This window comes from Daucus carota, chromosome 1 (genome assembly GCF_001625215.2).
Source record: "Daucus carota subsp. sativus chromosome 1, DH1 v3.0, whole genome shotgun sequence".
NCBI classification, from domain to species: domain Eukaryota; kingdom Viridiplantae; phylum Streptophyta; class Magnoliopsida; order Apiales; family Apiaceae; genus Daucus; species Daucus carota.
This window is the reverse complement of record NC_030381.2, coordinates 43,800,042-43,823,026: the sequence shown is the minus strand read 5'-3', so window position 1 is coordinate 43,823,026 and position 22,985 is coordinate 43,800,042. Positions and strand designations below refer to the sequence as shown.

At 34.8% G+C, this 22,985-nt stretch overlaps 2 protein-coding genes, 1 long non-coding RNA gene and 1 other non-coding gene across 4 annotated transcripts; 3 read left to right on the top strand and 1 right to left on the bottom strand.

The window, feature by feature from the left end:
• The first annotated feature begins 6,953 nt into the window (after positions 1-6,953).
• On the top strand, positions 6,954-13,047 carry LOC108193111 (F-box/LRR-repeat protein 3). Its single transcript, XM_017359643.2, has 7 exons — positions 6,954-7,749; positions 8,238-8,363; positions 8,940-9,044; positions 9,152-9,551; positions 9,664-9,793; positions 9,879-10,173; positions 11,657-13,047. The coding sequence occupies exons 1-7, from the start codon at positions 7,105-7,107 to the stop codon at positions 11,900-11,902; spliced, it is 1,947 nt and encodes a 648-aa protein (XP_017215132.1). The 5' UTR covers positions 6,954-7,104; the 3' UTR covers positions 11,903-13,047.
• Positions 13,048-13,622: 575 nt separating this feature from the next.
• LOC108223125 (probable pectinesterase/pectinesterase inhibitor 41) lies at positions 13,623-15,409 on the top strand. The gene is made up of 2 exons (XM_017397226.2): positions 13,623-14,548; positions 14,678-15,409. Exons 1-2 carry the CDS (start codon positions 13,663-13,665, stop codon positions 15,355-15,357), a joined length of 1,566 nt encoding a protein of 521 aa, XP_017252715.2. The 5' UTR covers positions 13,623-13,662; the 3' UTR covers positions 15,358-15,409.
• Positions 15,410-16,006: 597 nt separating this feature from the next.
• LOC108203650 (uncharacterized) lies at positions 16,007-21,837 on the top strand. Its single transcript, XR_001803472.2, has 3 exons — positions 16,007-16,235; positions 16,311-16,371; positions 21,091-21,837. It is a non-coding gene; the product is annotated as an uncharacterized LOC108203650 (long non-coding RNA).
• On the bottom strand, positions 18,865-18,936 carry TRNAH-GUG (transfer RNA histidin (anticodon GUG)). The gene has a single exon. It is a non-coding gene; the product is annotated as a tRNA-His (tRNA).
• Positions 21,838-22,985: the final 1,148 nt, after the last annotated feature.

Here is a 22,985-nt window from a genome sequence, read left to right as displayed (position 1 = left end):
ACCAGTGGCTAACAGTTCATTAGCAATTAGAAACATTTTTTGTTGTCAAGGATGAAGATATAATTGTTTGGACAATATGAATCCAAATAAAACCTCTGGATTTTTTGGTTCTTAAATTCAAATGTTCGATTATGGAGTTATAGGATCTCCAAATTAAGGCTTCAAGAGATGTAGGTTGATGGACATTGGAATAGAACAAAAGTATACATACATATTGTTTTCGGATAATTTTTTTCTACCGGTTTATCTTTTAGTTCCGTCGGGCCACATGAGTTTGAGTCAAAATATAATGGTTCTGTCGTCGTCGGCCGATGATAACCTATTTGCATTAAATGTTAACATCTAAGTATACAAGCCCTAAAACTAGTGCCTAGTACGTTTACCACTAAAACTTGTTCGTCCGGCACCAGTGCACATACTTTGGAAACAGAATCAACTTTGCAGAGAAATGATAGAAATATTGGACAAACAAAGAGATGCATACCATTTTTGGGTTTTAGACACTATAAGTTAAAAAAACCAAGGTAATTAAGATGTCCTGGAAGACTGCTCCTCCAAACTTCCTCTGTGTATGGTATCATTTTCTGCACCCACAAAAATATATATAGGAAACATCTGGGCAAAGGTATTTCAACCCATTTGAGAGAAGACATAAAAAATAGGGTTTTATTTTAATGACCTAATGTTTAGAACACATGTTATATAATAAGTCATTAACTCAAGCACCCTTCATATGTGTGTGTGTGTGTGTTTGTGTTGTATCATTGAGAACAAATACCTAACACAAAAGTCAATTCAATAACAGAAAATGAGATAAACTCTCTTAAACACTAGCCACTCCTAAGGTATAGTTTATCATCGTCTTTGGATCTCACTATGTAATGTGGTTGTTATTATTTTGACAACTTCAAGTGGAATACTTTGAAACATTAATTTTACAAGTGTATAGTGTTGTAAATATATAGACTTGTATTGCTATTAATTAAGAATATAACATTTCAAACATTGATTTAAGGTTTTGAAGCTACAGAACGTGATTTAGTACATAGAGAGCCAGCCTTTCAAATGTAAATTCTAATTGCTAAGTGTTGTTCAACCCAAATACAACATCACCCTCCGCTCCAGAAATCAATATCATCATCAAAATTTCATTACTAGATCCGATTTTTTCTTTTTTAATATGTTCTTGAAGGTGGTAATCTGGTGCATGAGTACCAAATTACCAAAAAATCAATATCATAACAATTTCAATATCATTCATTTCAAGCTCAAATTTCTTCCCCATGGAACGTACCAAGCTTAGCTAGCTGCAGAAACCAGTTTCGCCTTCTAGTTAGTTTTTGATGCTGTGGCTTTGTAGCTCCGGGATTCTTTCGGACTTCCTCATCAACCTGAAAATTCATAAAGTTCTGTCCATGTAAATCACCATCTTTTGTTGCCTCCACTATGTAGTAAGAAAGAAGCCTTTTATACCGCATTCACATAAGGTGCTGAGGCCTCTTGGTTTGATTCCGAATCCACAATATATCCACATCCATTCTTTCTGTAACCATCTCCAGATTTGCCTCAGATTTGGTTCCATTGTGTAATGGGATTTAAACACTATCCCCCGATAAAAACCCTGCATTATCACCTCCTACGAAAATATAGTGAAGCTTTCTCGGATCCCATGCATCATGTAATTTTTAATACAAGAAAAGCGGCTATTTCCTACCGCAAACTTCGAACGTTTATGGTCGAACATAAATTTGGTCGAAAATATTAAAAGTGACCAGATACGGTCGAAAAAACACGCAGTCGAATTTACCCGGGCGAAAACATATTTAGTTTCGACCGTCTAAATTCGACCACTCCTATTTCTAATTCCCTCCGGCTTCTTCCCGCCGTGGTTTCTATCAAAAATCACTTTCGGTCAATAATATTTACCTGGCGGGAAATTTGCAGTGCTTTCGAATTTGAAAATTTTCCAATGATTTGTGTATCTTTCGAGTTGTCGACCGATCCTGGCCAAAAATATAATTTCGACCATTTTTGGTCGATTATATATATTCAACTGTTTTTAGTTGAATATATAGTTTCGACCCTTTCTGGTTAAAAATATAATTTCCGGACCGAGTCCAGGATTTATTCCGGACTCATCACGTACGTGCAGTTAGGAGATTACTTTGCAAATCCTCAATGACAATGACAAAGTCATTATAAAGGTATGATAAAAGCAAGTTAGATTCGTACCTGTATTCGATTCAATTGATTTTAATTACTAATCTGTTTAAATTGTGTCATCACACTACTTGAAAATACAGGAGTAGTCCAAGTTCACGTGTATATATACTTCCATCTGCTTTATTGAAAAAACCAGCTATGAGTATTAATTAATTCTTAGGAAATAGTTTTGATCTCGCATATATTAATTGATAGTTATATTTATAGTTGTGCTCATATTGGAATCTGCTCGATCGTGAGATACTGAATTTAGTTAATCAGCATACAAGAAACAACTTGTTTTCCCTGATCTAGATTTCTTGTTTTATGTCTCTGAATGAGGGCTTTCATCCTGTCGCAAGCCAAACTATTGATCCAAAGATTATTTTTATTATAGTCTGGTTTTAATTTTTTTATATATGATCAAAGGTGACCATAATGAAATTTTCATATGTGTGTGTGTGTGTGTGTGTGTGTGTTTTGTAACTGTCAACATATTTTATGCTAATATTTGAATTTCCTTGCTAACTTCTTCTCAGGTCAGTCATCAGCAGCTAGCAGGGAAGGGAAAGGAGGCTGTCATTGCAGAGACAACTCAGAGCAAAGGCGATTATGATCTAGATGCATATTTATTCCCCCTTTAGATTAAGCAGTAGTACTGGTAATTGTGTTTGAGAATTTGAAATTAACTAATTTGAAATTGCATATTTGAATTGTGCTTTAAAATTTACTATGTGCGTTGTAGTACTAAAATTGGTAATCTCAAATGTTTGATAGCAAGTGGATGATTTCTACTGCTTTTTTTCTTTGATAGAAATTACCATTTAGCAAAGATGTCATACAAGCGATTTCATATCAGCGCAGAGCAAATATGAGATAACAGACTATCTTCTCACATTGTCAACTGAGTAAACCTGACAAGCTCAGGCTAGAGCATATATGTTGTTACATAGATTGGCTTAGCAAACAGTAAACACCAGTGGCTAACAGTTCATTAGCAATCAGAAACATTTTGTTGTCAAGGATGAAGATATCAATATTGTTTGAACAATATGAATCCAAGTAAAACCTTTAGATTTTTAGGTTCTTAAATTTATATATTCGATTCTGGTGTTATAGGATTTCCAAATTAGGGCTTCAAGAGATGTACACTACAACAATGTGGGATTTTTACGACAGATTTTAACACTAGATTGGTAGTAAATGACAGGTATTACGACGGAATATTACGCGTCTTAAGTTCAAATTTTGGTCGCCTGTATAAATTTCGTCACAAATTCATATTTGCATCGTAAATTAATGTGGGTGGGGTCCACCGTAAAGTTACGACGGAAAAAGCGCCGTAGTTTAAGTGTGGGTCCTAGTTGGCTATTTTCTTAAAAATTTTACGAAAGAATATTTCCGTCTTAAACTAGTTAATTTATGACAGAATATTTCCGTCGTAAACTAGTTAACTTCCTCTGCGTATGGTATCTTTTTCTGCACCCACAAAAACATAGGAAACAATTGGGGAAGGGTATTTCAACCCAGTTGAGAGAAGACTTAAAAAAGTAGGGTTTTATTATAATGACCTAATGTTTAGAGCACATGTTATATACAGTATATAATAAATCATTAACTCAAGCACCTTATATATATATATATGTGTGCGCGCGCTGTAACACGGAGAACAATACGTAACACAAAACTCAATTCAATAACCCAAAATGAAATAAACTCTCTCAAACCCTAGCCTGCAGGGACTCCTAAGGTATAGTTTATTATCATCTTTTGAATTTAGCTATATATGTTATGTGAGTGTTATTAATTTGACAATTTTAGGTGGAATACTTTGGAACATTTTACAAGTGTAGTGGTGTAAATATATAAACTATGTGGTAAGAAAGAAGCCTTTTATACCATTCTCATAAATATTAATGTGCTGTACGTGGCCTCTTTGTTTGATTCCAGATCCATTCTTTCCATAGCCATCTTCAGATTTGCCTCAGATTTGGTTCCACTGTGTGATGGGATTTAAAACCCATCCCCAGATAAAAGCCATGTATTATCACCTCTTATACGAAAATAGAGTGAGGCTTGCTGGGATCCCATCATGTTATTTTCGTCGTTACAAAGTTACACTACACACTACACTGTTATTTTCTCCATTGAGTGCACTTTCTTCAGAAATGATGACAGCTAAAGTAAAAAAATCACTAGACCGGTGTAAGGACGTGAACGTGTATTCTTTTGAAAGAACCTGAAATTGTATTTGAGAAATGGATTTCCAAGTATTTGGAAAGAAAAAAGTATATTGAAATTCTCAATCTCCAGATACTATAGAATTTTTCTATTGCTTGGAGACTTATAAAGTTCTTTAATTTTTTATTTCTATTCATACTATAAATATTATTTATAATTTAAAAACTTATCAATAATTTTTCAATACATAAAAGTCACATTCATGCAACAGTTATGAAACAACGGTTGAAAAAAATCAAACCACGGCTATTCTTTGTTGGGAAATAGATTTTTTTGCCACTCAACTTATTGTGTTTTTAGAAACTTACCCCCAACTAATTTTCTTTTCTTTTTACTCACTAATGTTAGGTTTGGTTTTATTTTTAGCCACCAACTTAGGTTCGGATTTGATTACTAGCATTATGATAATTTTTTGTAGTATCATTTATACATAGTGATAGTATGTAATATTTTAATGATGTGTCGTATATTTATATCTTTATATATAGAAATAATAATATAAAATGAGTCGATGAAAAATTAAAATCAGTCAAAATCGCAATTAATATTCTAAAAATTCAATAAATCATGAATATAAAATCAATGACTTCAAACAATTCACCCCCTCTCATAAGATTAAGTGTATTTGAGTGATATGATGCATCATCTTTCGCTATTAAAGTATAATCGACTAACTCAGTCTATGATCTCTCTTAAATTTATCTTTAAAAATTTTAATAACTTTATCTTATTACAATTTTCAAGATAAATAAATAGAGGAGAAAACTTAATTTTCGATGATTGTCTTCTATAATGCATCATTTTATGTTATTATTACTCCCTTCGTACTGCTTAGCACTTATTTAAGACTCTTATAAAATATAGTTTCATAACTTATTTTTGTGATTTTTTTTGTGTGTAAAAATTTAAACGCTGGATTTTCATTTGGAAGAAAAAAAAATTATTTATGAAACTACATCTTTTAAAAGCCATGAAATGCGTGTAAAATTCTTATCACCCAAGGTAAACGACCTTGGACACATAAAAAATACTATATATAAAGATACAAACATATATCAAATCGTCAAAATATTACAGACTGCCACTCTATTTTAATAATGCTACACAGAAAATGTAATGCTAATAATAAAATCCGAAACTAACTTCAGTGACAAAAAAAAAGCTGAACCTAACATTAGTGAGTATAATAAAAAAAAATTATAGTTGAGTGGTTAGTTTCTAAAAGCGCAGTAAGTTTAGTGACAAAAAAATTATCATAATGCTAATAATCAAATCCGAATCTAAGTTGGTGGTTAAAAAATAATTTAAACCTAACATTAGTGAGTGAAAGGAAAAAAAATTTAGTTGGGTGGTAAGTTTCTAAAAGCACAATAAGTTGAGTGGTAAAAAAATCTATTTTCCCTTCTTTGTTATCAAAAAATTGTTGTCCTCATTCTCATCCAACAACCTTGTCCTCATTCTCATCTAACAAGGTTTTTATAGAAGATTTTGCACACTATTGTGCAAACTGTTTAATTTTATTTATTTAGACAAGTGTTCTTTCACAATCTGTTGTTTATAACCCTTTAAAATAAAGGTGTGTAAAAGTTATATGTGCAAAAATTCATTCCATCTCAGGACAACAATTTTGAAAAAAACAATTTGAGACAAATCTGTTGTGTAATTTGAAAAGAGTTTACTGAAACTGATGTTTTAATAAACATCAAATAATGGATATTAAAGAGTTGTGAGATCTTATTTTTCTTGTACTGAGTATTAACAAAATTATTTTAATCAACTGTTTTTTTGAATAAAAAATTAACATCAATATTTTTGTTTAAAAAAGAAAATATGAAATCTTATGTGTAGAAATATACTTTTACAATCCAAATTACATGTAAAAATCGACTCTTATTTTGAGATAGAAAAAATAAAATTTTGAAATTATTACAAAATTTATTGACAATAACCGAGACTCTCCATGTGACGCATATTATTTAGATTTGAGTCATTTGAAAATGTATACAATAGCCTTGTAATTGTAATCTAGCTAGCAAGCCGCTTCTGCAATCATCTGTCTCTGTGTGTATTCTCACCAAACCTAATAATCTATTCTTCCGATATTAAAAGTTTACTACAAGTTGCTTAGCAAAAAATAATAATAATAATAAATTTACTACAAGTTGCCTACATAAAACAAATGTTCATAACTGTCATCGAACCCAAGTCTGACTGGTACATGTGATCTGATTGCTCCCCGGCTGAGCCGGACGACTTCGTACAACCACCGTACTGAATATTTTATTTCCTCAAATAACATTTTAATTTGTACCACATTCGTTTCCTCATTTTTCAAATGTATGGACATCTCAGTCATTTCGACCCCGTATTTGACGCTACTCTCACGTAGCAGCATGTTAAGAAATTAGGAAAATTCAACTCCCACGTTTAATAATATTAGAACTCATATTTTATTCGAACCACGAAATTATCTGGACTGCATTAAAAAGGTTATGTTCTTTTTTTGTTGCTGCAAGTATGCAAATTTTACAGTGGTTTTCAAAGTTTTTCTCCGAAATCTCGAATATCTGTCGGGCAAGCAAGAGTCGAACTCAGTTATCTGGAAAAAATATAGGATAAAAAGGGTTTGATTCCCGAAAATTTTATGAATTTTGTGAATCCATGAAGTCTTCTTCGTGTCTTGTATCTCTTCTCACCGATGACTTGCTAGTCAACATTCTCGATAAACTCTCCGGCGATGACTCTGCCACCAAATCATTCCGCAGCGTCTGCAAGGCGTTTCATCAAGCCGAGTCAGCTCACCGGACCTCCCTCAAAGTTCTCCGTCTTGAGTTTCTCCCAACTCTTCTAAATAACTACACAAGCGTCGACACACTGGATCTCTCTGATTGTCCGCGTCTCGATGACGGCAGCATAGCAGCATTGCTGGGCGGAGACACGAGCATTGACTTGAGCTGGACGAGGAGGCTTAGGAGACTTGTGTTGAGCCGGTGTGTTGGGTTGAGATGGGCGGGGCTGGAGTTGTTGCTTGGATCATGCACGCGGCTAGAGAGTCTGGATTTTTCGAGTTGCGGTGGGTTCGGGGATCGGGAGGCGGCGGTTGTGTCGTGTGTGGTGGGGCTGAAAGAAATTGAGATGGATAGGTGTTTTGGAGTGAGTGATTTTGGGTTGGCTAAAATTGTTGTTGGTTGTGAAAGGCTGGAGAAATTGAGCTTGAGATGGTGTGATGAGATAAGTGATTTGGGTATTGATCTTTTGTCGAAGAAGTGTGTTTTCTTGAAGCATCTTGACATTTCTTACACAAAGGTTTCTTTTCTCTATTTTTGATTAAGTGTTTCGGATTGTTATGATGTTTTTATTATATTGATTTGTTAACAATAGAATTGATATGTCACATTCTTAAGGTTCTAGTTTACAGTGTGGCCTTTCTAAGTTTGAACCAGAGGGTAAAGCTTTAGTTTGTTGCAATTTGTTGATTTTAAAAAATTTTGACCAGCAGTGTGTTGGTTTAAAACTTGAAGGATTGAACTGGAAGATGTCATAATGTGGTGTAGGATGTGAACCGCATCGACCTTCATCTTTGTTTTTTCTTCGTGTTTTGTTATATCATTAAGTGGTTCTCATAGTGAGCGAGACAAGCCTTTTAAGTTTACAATTTAAGCGTTTGGGAAATGGATCTCTTAGGAAGAAAATGTATTTTCCCAATTTGTGAAATACAAGGATTTGATGCTTATTTAGGTTCAGCTATCAATCGAATCAATGTAGTGTAATCAGGTTATTGGTTTATTGCTCAGATTGGCGGTGAATCCATCCGATCAATTAGTACTATGCAGAGGTTGGAGGTGCTGGCTATGGTGGGGTGTGGACTTTTGGATGATGTTGGATTGCACCATCTTCAAGATGGTTGCCCTTCACTTCAGGTACGAACCTAATGACCACAACAATGAGCATTATGTATACATAATAGAACTGATGTAATGTATTAGTTCTGTTTGGTACAGCAAGTAGATTATCTAATTACCCTAATGCAGTCATGCAAAACATGTATTGAGGTGATAATAAGGTACCCTGTCTAACCTGAATTGTTAGTCATAAACTTGAAATCAAATTCAAGTGAAGAAAGTCGGGTTTCTGGTAATCCAAAATCCTTCCCTCTTGTTCTTTGCAAGAGACTTGCGAATGATAAAGATTTATGGTGCCTGCTGAGCAATTTATATAATCTGATAAAAGGCAATACATCTAGGATTCCTTGAGATCCTTCGTGTTCAATTTTAATATGCTATTTACATCCGGTGCTTTTGCAAATTATAGATGTGTTGGTTTTATGCTTCCAATTGAAATCCCATTTTACGCCTGACGATTGTTAATTTGTTCACATATTTCAGTGACATCATAGATATGGAATTCAAAGATTAGTTAGGAGGCATTTTAGCATAGCAACTATGGGAAAATAACAACGGGTTTGAATCAATGTTGCCTGAACTCTATTCTGGCAGGTAATTGATATATCAAGGTGCAATAATGTGACTTCATTAGGCTTAACCTCAGTCATACGTGGACGTAATAATCTTCTGCAGCTCAGAGCAGGGCACTACTATTTTGTGAGTAGCTGTTATGAACTTATGATAATAATGCATGTCAACCTTCTTTCTTCTCATATAGCTCGTGCCACGTGTTCTAAATTTTGATTATAACCTTTTATATTCAGGAGCTTTCAACTATAGTATTAAACTGCTTCATGGGCTTGAATAATTTGCAAACAATTAGGATTGATGGGGCTCAGGTATCTGAGCATGTCTTACAGATAATTGCCGGTAGCTGTAAATCACTAGTTGATATCGGATTTAGCAAATGCAAAGGAGTGACAGACTTTGGCATTCTACAACTTGTACTTGGATGCTTTAGATTGAAGATACTTGATCTAACATGCTGTGATAAACTTACCGATCTAGCAATATCAGCTATTGCGGAATCATGTAGAAACCTTCTGTGTCTTAAGATAGAGTCTTGCAATATGTTGACGGAGAAAAGTTTTGGCTATCTCGGATCTTGCTGCTTCCTACTAGAGGAGCTTGATGTAACAGATTGCTCTGGTGTTAATGATGAAGGTAGGAGAAAGCACTTTCTGTTAATTATCTGTATCCACTGTACTTCTGTAATCGCACTTTGATTTGGTTTTGAATCTGACATTTGAAATATATACCTCCTTTTCTTGTGCAGGACTCAGACATATCTCAAATTGTTCAAACCTTAAGTCCTTAAAGTTGGGACATTGTATTAATATTTCTGACAAAGGATTGTCTAATATAGCTTCAAAGTGCTCAAATATGATTGAACTCGATCTATACCGGTATTTTAAATAATTATCTGAATATTGAATGTATAAATAAACATCTTGAAGTTGATTTTAGTAACAATTCTTCATTGACTTTCAGGTGCAAGGGTGTTGGAGATGAGGGATTAGCAGCATTAGCTATGGGTTGCAAAAAATTGAAAAAGCTTAACTTGTCCTACTGCATACAGATTACTGACGAAGGTATGCAGTGTATAGGCTATCTGAAGGAACTCTCAGAGTTAGATATGCGAAATCTTTCAAAAGTCACAAGTGCCGGTTTTTCATATTTCGCATCTGGATGCATGAAACTTGCTGAATTGGATATGAAAAACTGTGACAATATTACGGATTCAGGGTTTTTGGCTCTATCCTGCCATTCAAAAAATTTGATACAGGTTTGATCTCTTCTATTTGTGCATACAATTTGAATTTTTTGAGATATCTATCTTCCAGAAAATTTTGTTCTCATGGTAGCATTATAGACAATTCAGTACATATATTATAAAGGAAAATAGACATCTTCTTCGTATTGCATCTTGTAATTTGACGAAATGTGTATTTGGGATAGGAAAGACTGAGAGCTCATTCAATTTGTTCTTTGGCAGCTTCTAGATATGTTCATAAACTTGAGAACTTGGATACAACTAAGGTTTTGGTATAACTCAGCCCCAAAAAAGCAGGGATAAAATACGGTGGAATTCATTCATGTGTTCATGTATTTTTCGCATAAGTAATGTGTTGTTGTGTGCAGAGTTTTGATGAAGGATTCCTTAGTACCTTTTCATAATAAAGCAAGTAGTCAGCAATGTAGGCACATATATGTTGGGAAAGCTTCTCATCGTGTGTTTTTCCGTCTTCCAGACATGGTGCCAATTAATTAACTGTGAGATGTCGAAGCCAGTACGTGTGATTGACAATACTAGTGCAGAAACACAAAACTACTACAGTATGATGCATAATAATTACCTTGGTTATAGACTAGGAGAGTTAGCTTGGAGTCAATAATTGCTGTTGGTAATGTAACTTAAAACAAGTTGGGGTATTCTATCCTTTTTGTTGTGTCCAAATTAGGTATATTAATCAACACACAACTCCGGTCAGGCCATCAGTATGCTCATTACTCCCTGTTACAAGATCTAAAGAAATTAGAACGAAATACTTTGAGCTCACTACTCGTTCTACACACCCTGTTAAAAGGTCTCACGAAAATGGAACAAGCTACCTTAGACACAAGCCTCCCATTGGTATAATAACCTTTTTCTTATAATAAAAAAAAGGGGGTCAGCTATAACAACATTGAAGAAGTCATACAAAGTCATAAGCTAGCTAATGGCAGGAGTGATATCTGGAGTTGTCCTAGAATATCAGTTATTGCTCAGGCATAGTATAGGAGCTTATTGCTATGGTTTTTTTTATCCTTGCAAGTGCTAGACTGACCAATATTTTAATTTGTATATATGATTTTTTTTTATATTACTGTTTTAGGTTTGAGTTTTATGGAGTACTAACTGTATTGTGCATTTTTCTTTTTATTGCTAGAAGTGAGCAGTTATCTTACAATCCTAGACAATTTCATGACTAACTAGCGTCTTTTATATATAATGCTACAAACTCTGAAGGAATTAAAAAGTATCTCTTTATTCAGTTTTGGAAATGCAAATTCCAAGGCATGTTCATCTATCTCATATAGATTTGAGATTTCTTTAAACTGAAGATTGCTTTCATTTAAAGCGAAGTATGTTGAAGTTCCACTTGCGAAGTATCTATACAAACATTTAAAGCGATTTATATGTGGCAGTACAGAAAAATTATGAGGCACCTTATGTCTATTTCTTCAAGGTTAAACCTTTATTCCTAATAAATCTACCTTTATTGCAGATTAATCTAAGCTACTGCAGAATTTCCGATGTTGGTCTTTACAAGTTAATGGGTAACTTGACATGCCTGCAAGATGCCAAGTTGTTGAATTTAACTAATGTCACTATGAACGGGTTTGACCTTGCCCTCAGGGCAAGCTGTTTTCGTCTCAAAAAGGTTAAGATGCTTGCTTTAGTTAGGTCTTATATTTCCATGGAGACACTTAACTTCCTTCAGGCTAGGGGTTGCAAGATTAAATGGGATTAGGTTCATCTGTGTGCTAGATGATTTGTGCAAGAAAACAATTGTTAGTGAGCTCTACAGATTCAATAAGTTTCCCGCCTCTCCAGGTGGCTCATCCTTTGCTACCTCATCAAGGGCTATGTGGGTAGGCAGCAGCGTGATTCATTTGTGGATTTGGAGGACGGATTAATCCCGTGATACTTAACAATGCAAGTTATTGTGTCAATAATATAAGACTGGCAATGTTCAATAGTATCATATCTGGTATTGATTTTGGTTCCATTGCAAATTCTTACGCAGATTCCCTTTACAAGTTGCCGTTGGAAGATAAAACAATCACTATTCTTACCGGCAATGTCTGGCATCTCCCTTTTAGAGATCACAGCCTTCTTCAGTAGTGGTACAATAAATTTGATCTCACCTGTTCATATCTAGAATCTGTCTAATTGTACAGATTCCTTACATCGAGGCACGATGATGGCTCCAAGGTTAAAGTGGGCAATCAGGTACTGGGCAGGTGTCCCTGGGTACAAACTCTGCATCAATTTACATTTTTGATGTCCACTAACCACTGCTATAGATGAAAATTTATTCATTACCCGTACAAGCTCACCCTTCTGTTTCAGTATATTTTTTCTGGATTGATCAAATTTTTGGTCTGTGTTCACATCACAATCTCCTCTGTTCATCAATGAGAGACTTTAAGTCACATTCATAGACGTTGTTGGACTCTTTCATCAAAAACTTGATGACAAATCAATCTATTACAATATCATAATTCATATGTAGTGTACCGTGGCCACATTGAGTACACTATTGTTACACACTGGACGGCAAGATCATTGGATGCAAGAATCAAGATTGTCGTGCATATGGGAATTTTCGCATATTGCTGAATGCCTGAATGGGTACAGGCCATTCCATGCAGGACTAAATTACACGAACCTTCTTGGCGAATTACAGATATCTCCGTCTTCAGTGAGGGAGTAGGCTGTTTGGATTCTGTAATCTTGAACTTGAGCTCCCTTATTGTTCATTTTTATGTGCCTGACTTGTGTAGCCACTTAAACAAAAAATAAGATGAAAAAATCTTAAGATGCTCCCACCAGTATTTTATTTTTGTAACACATTTTCGCACCCATTATATAAATCTGTCTGTTTGATATTGCTTAACAAAGAGAACTAAGGAATGCTCAAATCATGGAAAATCCATCTAAATTTGTCTTTTGTGTGACAGAGAGTCGAACTCGAGTTTCTCACGAGTCTGAGCTCTGATAAAATCAGGGAAAATTGGATGCTAAAAAGCGCGACAGCTCTCGTTCCAGTATTGAGCACGAGGGTGTGCCCTATATTTTATTTTAGTCTCTCATTTCTCTTACAACCATCTTTTTCATTTCTCAGAAGCACTCTGTTTTGCAATCCTTTCATATCTTTTTTATCACTAACCCCATACTGGCTCTCAACTTCCCAGGCCACAGTATGATATCTTCAATCGTGGCTGCACATTGATTATTCTACTAGAAACACTAATCTCCTTAGTGTGCATCATGTATATATGACCACATTTAGTTGCTTATCTGAAAGGGTCAAACTTAATTATATTCTTAGTCCCCTAATCAAAGTGAACGTGCGACACAACCAGTAGAGATTTGAAATGATGTACTAAACGTCAAACATAGTGCTTGTTAATTAACACATCAATTACACGCATGTTGCTTATATTAATCCTTAAACAAACTCCTATACAAACAATCTCCCATGCCACTTTCCCTACCATAACAAGCATGCATGCCTCTACTTGCATTTCATTTCTTGTCATTCTGTGTTTATTCAGTCCGTCGAAATCTCTCTCAGATGAACTCATCTGTGACTCCACTCCTTTTCCATCTTTCTGCAATTCGATGCGTCTGCAATACGATTTTGGATCCATACAAGAATATGGCAGGTTTATACTCAAGCAATCAATATCATCAACAGAAAATGTGCTTTCAATGGTAAACGGTTACCTCGAGCTCCGGATTGGATTGCAGGAATACACAATCCATGCTCTTGAAGACTGTCAGCTTCTTACAAGCTTGAATATTGATTTCTTTGTTAAAACTCTGGAAAGTTTAAATTTGACGAATAAGATTGATGGCCCGACAGCCAGTGAATTGTTGAGCTTGCTTAGTGCAACCCTCACAAATTATCAAACTTGTTTAGATGGACTTGAGGCCATAAATCCACTTTCAGCCATTAGAATTGCTCTCGGAACGCCGCTTTCTGATGGAAACATGCTGAACAGTGTAGCCCTCGCAATTTTCAAGTACGCCTGGAATCCTAGTACAACGGAAGGAAGGTTGCTGAAAGATAGAAAGCCACTCAACTCGGGTCTCAAGCTTTATCCAGGCGGTAATTCTGTGAATGTAAATCAGTCGGTTGTGGTGAACCCTGATGGAAGTGGAGATTTCACTACCATTACTGACGCGGTGGCAGCTGCTCCTAATAATACTGACTGTACTAATGGTTATTTTTTGATTTATATCGCTGCTGGGGTTTATGAGGAGCATGTTTACATAGCCAAATCTAAAAGGTACTTGATGATGATCGGAGATGGAATCGATCAGACTATAATTACTGGAAACCGCAGTGTAGTTGAAGGGTGGACAACCTTTAATAGTGCTACATTTGGTAAGTTACCAAGCATTTGTTCTGTAATTTGACAGATACTTAACTTTCACTTACATAGTTACATTGTTTCATGAGGCAATGCTTTAACCTTGTAGCTTATTGAGTTATCTGATTTACACTCTATTGCAGCTGTAACTGGAGTAGGCTTTGTGGCAGTAAATATAACATTCAGGAACACAGCAGGAGCCGTGATGCATCAAGCTGTCGCTGTCAGAAACGGAGCTGATCTATCAACATTTTACCATTGTAGCTTTGAAGGGTACCAAGACACACTATATGCTCACACATTGAGACAATTCTACAGGGAATGCAACATCTACGGAACAGTAGATTTCATATTTGGAAACGCTGCAGTCGTGTTTCAAAACTGCAACATTTATCCGCGGCTACCTATGCAAGATCAGTTCAATGCAATCACAGCTCAAGGCAGAACTGATATTAACCAAAACACGGGCACTTCAATACAAAATTGTACTATTCGCGAAGCAGAATACATGGCCTCAGCAAAGACTTATCTGGGACGGCCCTGGAAACAATATTCCAGAGCCGTTTACCTAAATTCTTTCATCGACAATTTGGTCGATCCTGCAGGCTGGATTGCCTGGTCTGGAGATTTTGCTCTTAATACATCTTACTATGCAGAATATAACAACAGAGGAGGTGGATCAGATACTAGTAAAAGGGTTACATGGGAGGCTTATCATGTGATAAATTACTCAGACGCAGCTAACTTTACTGTCTCGAATTTCTTAGCTGGAGATTTTTGGTTGCCTAGTACTGGTGTTCCATACAATGCTGGCTTGTTTTAAATTTTATACAGCATGTACTGATCAATACATTTTCATTAATTTTTAACTTATTTCACCATTTAATTTTATTTTTTTGTTCTTGAAGAAATTTAATTTAAGTTATTATTATGAAAACGAACCGGCAAGTATTTTTAATAAATATGACTTGCCTTAGAATTGAGTATGTGTTATAATAAATTTTCGGGTGAGTCAGGTCAGGACCTAGGACGACAGAAGTTAAACTCTTAATCATTTCAGCTATCCAACCGTTATCGAACCCGCAACTATTCATTCATGTAATCAAATAAACTGCAAAACATGTGTTTGTTCTGAATCGGAGAAATGGCAACATAAACCATCCTTCTTAATCCGAATCTTGATTAATTGATAATGAATAATGAATTAATTAACCATTCATAATAAATTAATATTTAAATTATGGATTTTGATCTCATAATAGGGAAAGTATATATCTATATAATCTTACAAAATTATTTTAATAATTTAATAAAATTTAACAATTTCGAAATTATTTCAATAAATTAATACATGAACGTTGAATTTTCAGCCTCACATAAAAATAATAACACTAATCACGATAAATTAAAATTCTGAATAATTTAATAAAATTTAACGATCCACGTATTATTAATTCGTAAACATTTTAGGCATGCTGCCGAAAGCCGTGAAATCCTCCTTTTCCTGGAACAAAGTTAAAGGCAGACAACGGATGTCTCGTTTCCCAAGAAACCGATAATTTCGCGTGACTCTCCTCTCACTCCATATCTACACTACACACGCCGTATCTACATACACAACTCAACCGCCTTTCCGATCGCCGCCTCGGCGGCGATCAGCGCCGTCCGGTCATGCCTCGGGAATCGTGCCAAATCGACGAGGTTTGTTTGCAGTATTCACTTTCACTTTTTATATATGACTGTACTGTTTCTCAACAACTGGCTTTGAATGTGTAGTGTACAATCGTTGAATTCTGGTTCGATAATCACATCTGAACGGTTCAGCTTCATGCCACAGGTATGTAAATAGTAAATACTTAGTTTGTATGTGTGTATATGATTATGTAATGTATGTGAGGATTTGATTTTTGATTACTAGTGATACCTTGTTTAGATTACAATCTTGTGGATGATATACTGATAGTATGCGTATTACTCGAGTAAATGTTTTCTCATATTTTATTAATTTTATCGAGATGTTAATTGTAAGATGAATAGCGGCTAAGAATTAGCACAAACTGCTATCTCGGTATTCATTTTCTTCAGGAAATCTCTCCTAGCTATTGCAAATAATGGTAGTATATGGCTGAAATTCTGTGAAAAGTCTTTCTTATTACAACTCTGTTCAATTAGTAGTAGTTGTTGAGTTAGCAAAGAGTTTGATTGTAGTCTAAAATCTCGATTGCATGGAAGCTAATCGCCTAATCCACTTGCAATCATGTTGATCGAAATCCCAGTCACGGTAACGGATGATTCTGTCATCCTCCTTGCTTGCGTTCCGCACACAGCCTTTCCTCTTATCCATCTCCTTGGTTGTTCCATTCTTGTCCGGGCAATAGATAGAAAGGCACAAAATAACTATTGAAGTCTTTACACTTGAATTTGTTTATCAAAGGCTAGTCAGAGTCTGTAATTATTGCTTTAAAATCTAAAATCGGTTAAGTTACTAATAAATCCACCTCTAATAACTAGCTTATCTGTATATTTATTACCTCTCAATATTGATTATTACGATTATATATATACACTCTGGAAATAAGCTGATGTGGAGAATAATTAGAATCCTATAGATAAAAGGAAACACTTTTTTTCTTTATTCTTGTACTACCTACCATAATTGAAAATATTCCTAAAAATCTACCTACTTAAAAAGTACATAGTATATACAAACTTTGGGCATCGACATTGTAGATATATAAAATTGCTCATGTCTATTCCTTGAAAGCTCCCTGCCAGCTTCTTCCCATAGCTACTAGGTCCTCGTAAATATGTGTGTGTGTGTGCGCGCGCGCGCGCGTGTGCTTAAAATTTATGTAAATAACAATATCAAACTGAATATGCTCGAGGGTATGTCAGTTGAAGTAGATACCAATAGTTTGTGGCTTGATCAAACCAAGCTTCCCAAATGATTAGCAGTTGGATTATAGTGTGGATTTGCCGTCTTTAAGTCTTTTGTTTCTTTATTTGATACTGACCTAAGTAAAAGAGCATTTTTTGAAATATTATATTTATACGTATGGATCCTTATTATGATCAAGGCTTGAGCTGGATCTGCTTCCAACATCATCTTCTGTAATAAAATAAAATAAAATAAAATATCACCGCAGTTTGTAATTAACTTGTGTATTCTTACAGTGGACAGGTTGGGGACTATGTTTGCTCCATTATTTTATTTTCTTAAAATCCTCTGCGCATTGCGTGGCAATGGCTGGTATTCAGACTGCATGCAATGCGCAGCTCATTGCCTCGTTGGATTTGGGGTCCAATCTTTCCTTAAAAATAACGTTGGTTTACTTTTGTTTAGCAAAATTGGCGGGGGTTAACACAGAGGTAAAGACAAAAGAACTTCTTCCATGATTCCTCCTCTTGATGATTATCATGATCCTCTTTCCTTAGCTCTACTAGGTTACAACTCCACCACCACCACCATCTTCTCTAAATTATAATTTAATTAAATGATAGATATGCATGTGTTCAAAATGAATAGGTAGGGCTATGCTTGCTTCGGAATTAACTTGTGTATTCTTACAGTGGACAGGTTGGTGACTGTGTTTGCTCCTTTTTTTTAATATTTTAAAATCCTCCGCGCATTGCGTGGTGATGGCTGGTATTTAGCCTGAATGCCATGGGCAGCTCATTGCCTCATCGGAGTTGGGGTCCGATCTTTCCTTAAAAATAAAATTGGTTTACTTTTGTTTAGCGAAATTTGCGGGTTAACACAGATATAAAGACAAATGAACTTCTTCCATGATTCCTCTTCTTGATGATTATCATAATCGTCTTTCCTCAGCTCTACTAGGTTACAACTCCACCACCACCACCACCATCTTCTCTAAATTTTAATTTAACTATAAGATACATATGCATGTGCACAGAAAATGAATAGGTAGGGCTGTGCTTGCTTCGTTTTCTCTTTTATTATAAAACTTTCTGCTCATTGTGTGGTTCAACTTAAAAATTAAGTTGAGCGCAATGTGTGGTGGTCCCTTCATGCAGTTTAAATATTTTTCTTTCTATTCTTGTTTCGCACAATTTGCCTGCGGCACTTACTGTGAATATCATATTCCTCTTTCCTTAGCTCTACCACCCCCATCTTCTCTAAATTAGAATTTTGATGTCATATATATGCATGTGCACAAATAGTGATTATGTTGGGCTATGCTCGCTTCATTTTCTTTTTTATTTTAAAACTTTCTACTCATTGTGTGGTGCAACGTAAATATTAAGTTGAGCGCAAAGACTTATTAATGTAGTCCTTCAATGCAGTTTATGATTTTCTTTAAAAAGTAAATGTGGCTGCTGGGATTCGAGCCCAGGTCTCCACGGCCACAACGTGGAATTCTTACCACTAAACTACAGCCACTTGTTTGTTAAAAATCTGGTTTAGGTGCTCATAAATAAACATAGTTGATATTTATTAAGCTGAATACTAAATGCAATCTAACAATTAGTAGTATATAGACTAGAGGGACTGAATCAAAACATCCTAATTTATTCTGTGCATATATTCAAAGATATTTTAATTAGGAACTAAATTGAATCATCGTTTCAATTCTTTTACCAGATAAAATATCTTTTTTCCACAAGAATATATCTAAGAGATTATATAATTTTAATTGAACCTGAATACAAATCGAAGATCCTCTCAATTAACTCCCAAATGTCTGAGTTAAATCCCAATGGCTCTAACAAGCCTATGAGCACAAATCCCAAGTAGTCCTTGATATTTTCTCTATTTTAATGATCTTAAAATATAATCTGATAATAATTATTATTAAAAGAAGAGCAAGAGTTTTAACTAATAAAATTTTATTTATACAAATGAAGCATTTCCGATTTCTGACACATTTATGTGCCAAATACAGCTGAAATGAGTAGCAAAATATTATAAATATGACTGAACTAGCCCTTTCGGAAGGCTCTCATCTCATATCAGAATTTAGAAATCAATTATCTCCAAATCATTATAATAACTCTAATAACACTAGTATACCAATACAAAATTAGAGCCTAGATAATATCAATATGTGCATGGTGAAGACATACCAGATTAACAACAATAAGAATGATTTAGCTCACAACTTGTCCAATTAAATTTATAGTATGTCAAATTTTGTAGTCCAATATTATCGGTAATGTTTATCTGATGAATTATTTGCAAAATAACTTAAGATACAGTTAAATATTTCTCGTTTATATTATACTTTCTTAAAAGTGCTTATAAGCAATAGCACACACTGTAAAAAATAGCAGAAGAATGGAGAAAAAGAACGAAGGTGAAAGATCAATGGTCGGAGGAGTTGATAATTGGGCTGACCCACATCGTTATTATTTACAAAAAATTGGAACGTGTTTTACTTTGAGGTATGCCTTGTGATCCTCTGTCAAGTAGTCCTTCCACGGGCAATGAGAGGCAATATTAGTGTGTCCCACTGTGCCTTTCACCTAGGCATGCCTTCAACAAAATAGCACAACTAAGAACAGACGAAAAAAGTAGCTTATGAGTAATTAGGGGCTTTGATAAAAGCCTTGAGCGACCTTTTAAATTGCTTCTCTTTATAGCCTTTGACATCATTACGCTAGAAACAAGATTTGGTCTCTTTGTGTTACCTGCTAGTTAAGTGGGTTGTGTTGCTGGTGCTCTTGGAGCCTGAGAAAGCAGTTAATAAGATCTTCAGTACTAGTAGTTCAAATCTTCTAGTAGAGTTTGGTAATGAATGCTAAATTCAAGTCCCCTTGTGGAAAATCGAAGTTAACCTTTACCTTCCAAAGATTATTCTTGGTCGCGCCTTCTGTAACATCCAAAAATTAGTGTGTAACATCTAATCATATATCAAAAAATCTTAATTATAAGTTAAGTAGTAAACTAATAACATGGTTCATTAGCGCATAATATATGTCGGGTTGGATTGGGTTACAATTATTAAAACCATAACCAACCCATTTAATTCAGGTTTTTTAATATCTAACCCATTCAAAGGTCGGTTAAATAATATCGGGTTGGGTCGGTTAAAAAAAGGGGAGGGTTGGGTCGGTTTAATCGGGTTTATGGGCACCCCTACTTCTGTTAATTAAATTATTTAGTTGCTTTTTAGGTGTCAATACAATTATACTTTTTCAGCAAAGCCAAAATGTGGAAGTATTTTCAGAAACTATTTAACATGTGAAATATGTAAAACATTTTTTGCTTCCCCCCTATGGTTGGGCGAAACGGGTGAGGTACTCTCCCGCAAAATGTTAGTTTATTCTACTTGTGTATTGGAAAGCATAAATGATTTGGAAAATGTCTAGCTGAGATAAAAATGTTGAATTTACTTTTTCAAAAACTGCAATTATGCTAACCTACAATCGTGAATGACTACGAGGATGCTTTTTGCTTATATAGCGTGGTTACTGATGTTATAAATCTAGTTGCAGGTTTCTCCAGTATGGTAGTTATACTACTCATTTGTCATTTGCTGTTTTCAGTTGTATGAGTTGTTGATTGTAGTATAGTGTAACTGTCTTTTTGCTGCAGTTTACTGGAGATATGCAGGAAGGGTGATGCTGACATTACTTATAAGGATTTAAAAACATTCGATCAGAATTTCTCAGACCAGAGGCTATGCTTGGAATCCTAGTTACTTTCAGAGGGGGGAGGGGGGCGGGCAGTACTGCAGTAGTAGACATACTTAAAATCTTAAATGGGAGCCCATGGATGAATCATTTATATCTTTCTGACATTAAAACATTATTCTGCAATCTGATAGCAACAATAAAAGATAGTTTGGCACAAAGACTTATAACAGAACAGGTTCATTAAAAGTCTAGATGCGACAAGGTTGATGCTTGCTTCACTTCTTTGTTTCTGTTTTCTTGGAGTTGCAATCAACAGCAGCTTTGTCTCCAGCAGAGATGGAAGCAGCAAGTCTATGCTTCAACTCAGTAAACAGAGCCCTATTCTCCTGTTTCAGCTCCGCAGCTTGCTTCCTAAGCCTCTCATTCTCTTGCATGATTTTGCAGTTCTTCAAGTAAAGTTCTGAGTTGTTCTTGTCCATGCTGGGTGCTTGCTTTTGCCTGCAACAAAAATAAACAAGGAAAACAATTGTCAGACAACCTGTTCTCTTTATCAGTAAAACATATTATCTAATCTAGTAGTGAAAAAGTGTGTGTGTGTGTGTGTGTGTGTGATGGACAAATATGTGTTAAATTTTGGATAGCTAAAACTTGTAAACCTTGTTGAGATTACTGATTATCTGTATGTTGTTTTGAGTTGAGATGTCTAGGAATGCATGTGAATGTCTCTATTTATAGGCACACCAACTACACATATATGTCTGGATGAAAAAAGTTTATTATAGCTCATGATTGTAATATGCAACAAAAACATGAACAAACCATCATGATTTATTCCAATACCAGAAAATGTTTATCAGGAAAACCCCCTTTTTAAAAAAAACTTGCTCCGAACACGAGACTTTAACCGTTTCGGCAAGGTAAGGCTTGCGCCTCGTCGTAGCTCATGAAATCCAGGAGGTATATACCACTTTTTTTGTTTGGACTCTTGCACGTGAAAATTGCATATTTTTGGTATTTAAAAGCAGGTAAAAACTAAACAGGATGGTTTGGGGGGGACGAAACAGGGGGCAGTGGGGGTTTTGGTACGCATCGGAAGACAAGGGTTTAATAATAGTAATAATCATTATAAAAACATTACGGAGTATATTATTAGTATTATTTTTACAAGAAAAGTGAAAAGAAAAAGAATTAAAACACAAGTTGTTCAGATAAAATCATAAAAAGAATAATATTATTAGTAAGTAACTAATTATAAACGAAAAATAATTAAATAAAAAGTAAAGTAATCTTTTACCAGAATTTACGACTTTTGAACACGAGATACATCTGATATGGGTATGATGAAAATAATTATAATCATTTTTCAGTTTTGTAAGGCCTTGGCTTTTCTTTACGAGAGTTTTTATTTTGGGGCCATAAAAACCATCTAATTTGCCTTTTCCTCGAGAATCATTCAACTTATAGAAATAATTACTATAATTTGTCTTTTTATTAGATAATTATTACTCATAATGATCTTTTGTAAAAGAATAATCATTGCATTAGTATATATTTACTAATGAAATATTATTTAACTCGAATTTATAAATTGTATATAAATCAGATTTTAGTTTCAATTAAGTTACAGATATGAGACTCATATCAACTATTACATGTGCTTAAGGTGCTTTTATATAAAATTATGTGATTTGCTCGTGTTTTGCTGCTATTGCTTTTATGTCCTTGGTGCTTTTAAAATTTAGATTATTGTTCATTTTTCGTGTTTTAATTTTTTTTCAGTTTTAATTTTATCATTATAAATATGTGACACATAGTCCATTATAATTTGTGGAATGTGATGGGATAGTTGAGTGT

Excerpts from the sequence above, each read along its gene's own strand:
- LOC108193111 (XM_017359643.2), top strand. The coding sequence starts at position 7,105 with ATGAAGTCTTCTTCGTGTCTTGTATCTCTTCTCACCGATGACTTGCTA. Across the intron at positions 7,750-8,237 it reads TTGACATTTCTTACACAAAG|ATTGGCGGTGAATCCATCCG; the intron begins GTTTCTTTTCTC and ends TTTATTGCTCAG. Across the intron at positions 10,174-11,656 it reads ATTCAAAAAATTTGATACAG|ATTAATCTAAGCTACTGCAG; the intron begins GTTTGATCTCTT and ends CCTTTATTGCAG.
- LOC108223125 (XM_017397226.2), top strand. The coding sequence starts at position 13,663 with ATGCATGCCTCTACTTGCATTTCATTTCTTGTCATTCTGTGTTTATTC. Across the intron at positions 14,549-14,677 it reads CTTTAATAGTGCTACATTTG|CTGTAACTGGAGTAGGCTTT; the intron begins GTAAGTTACCAA and ends ACTCTATTGCAG.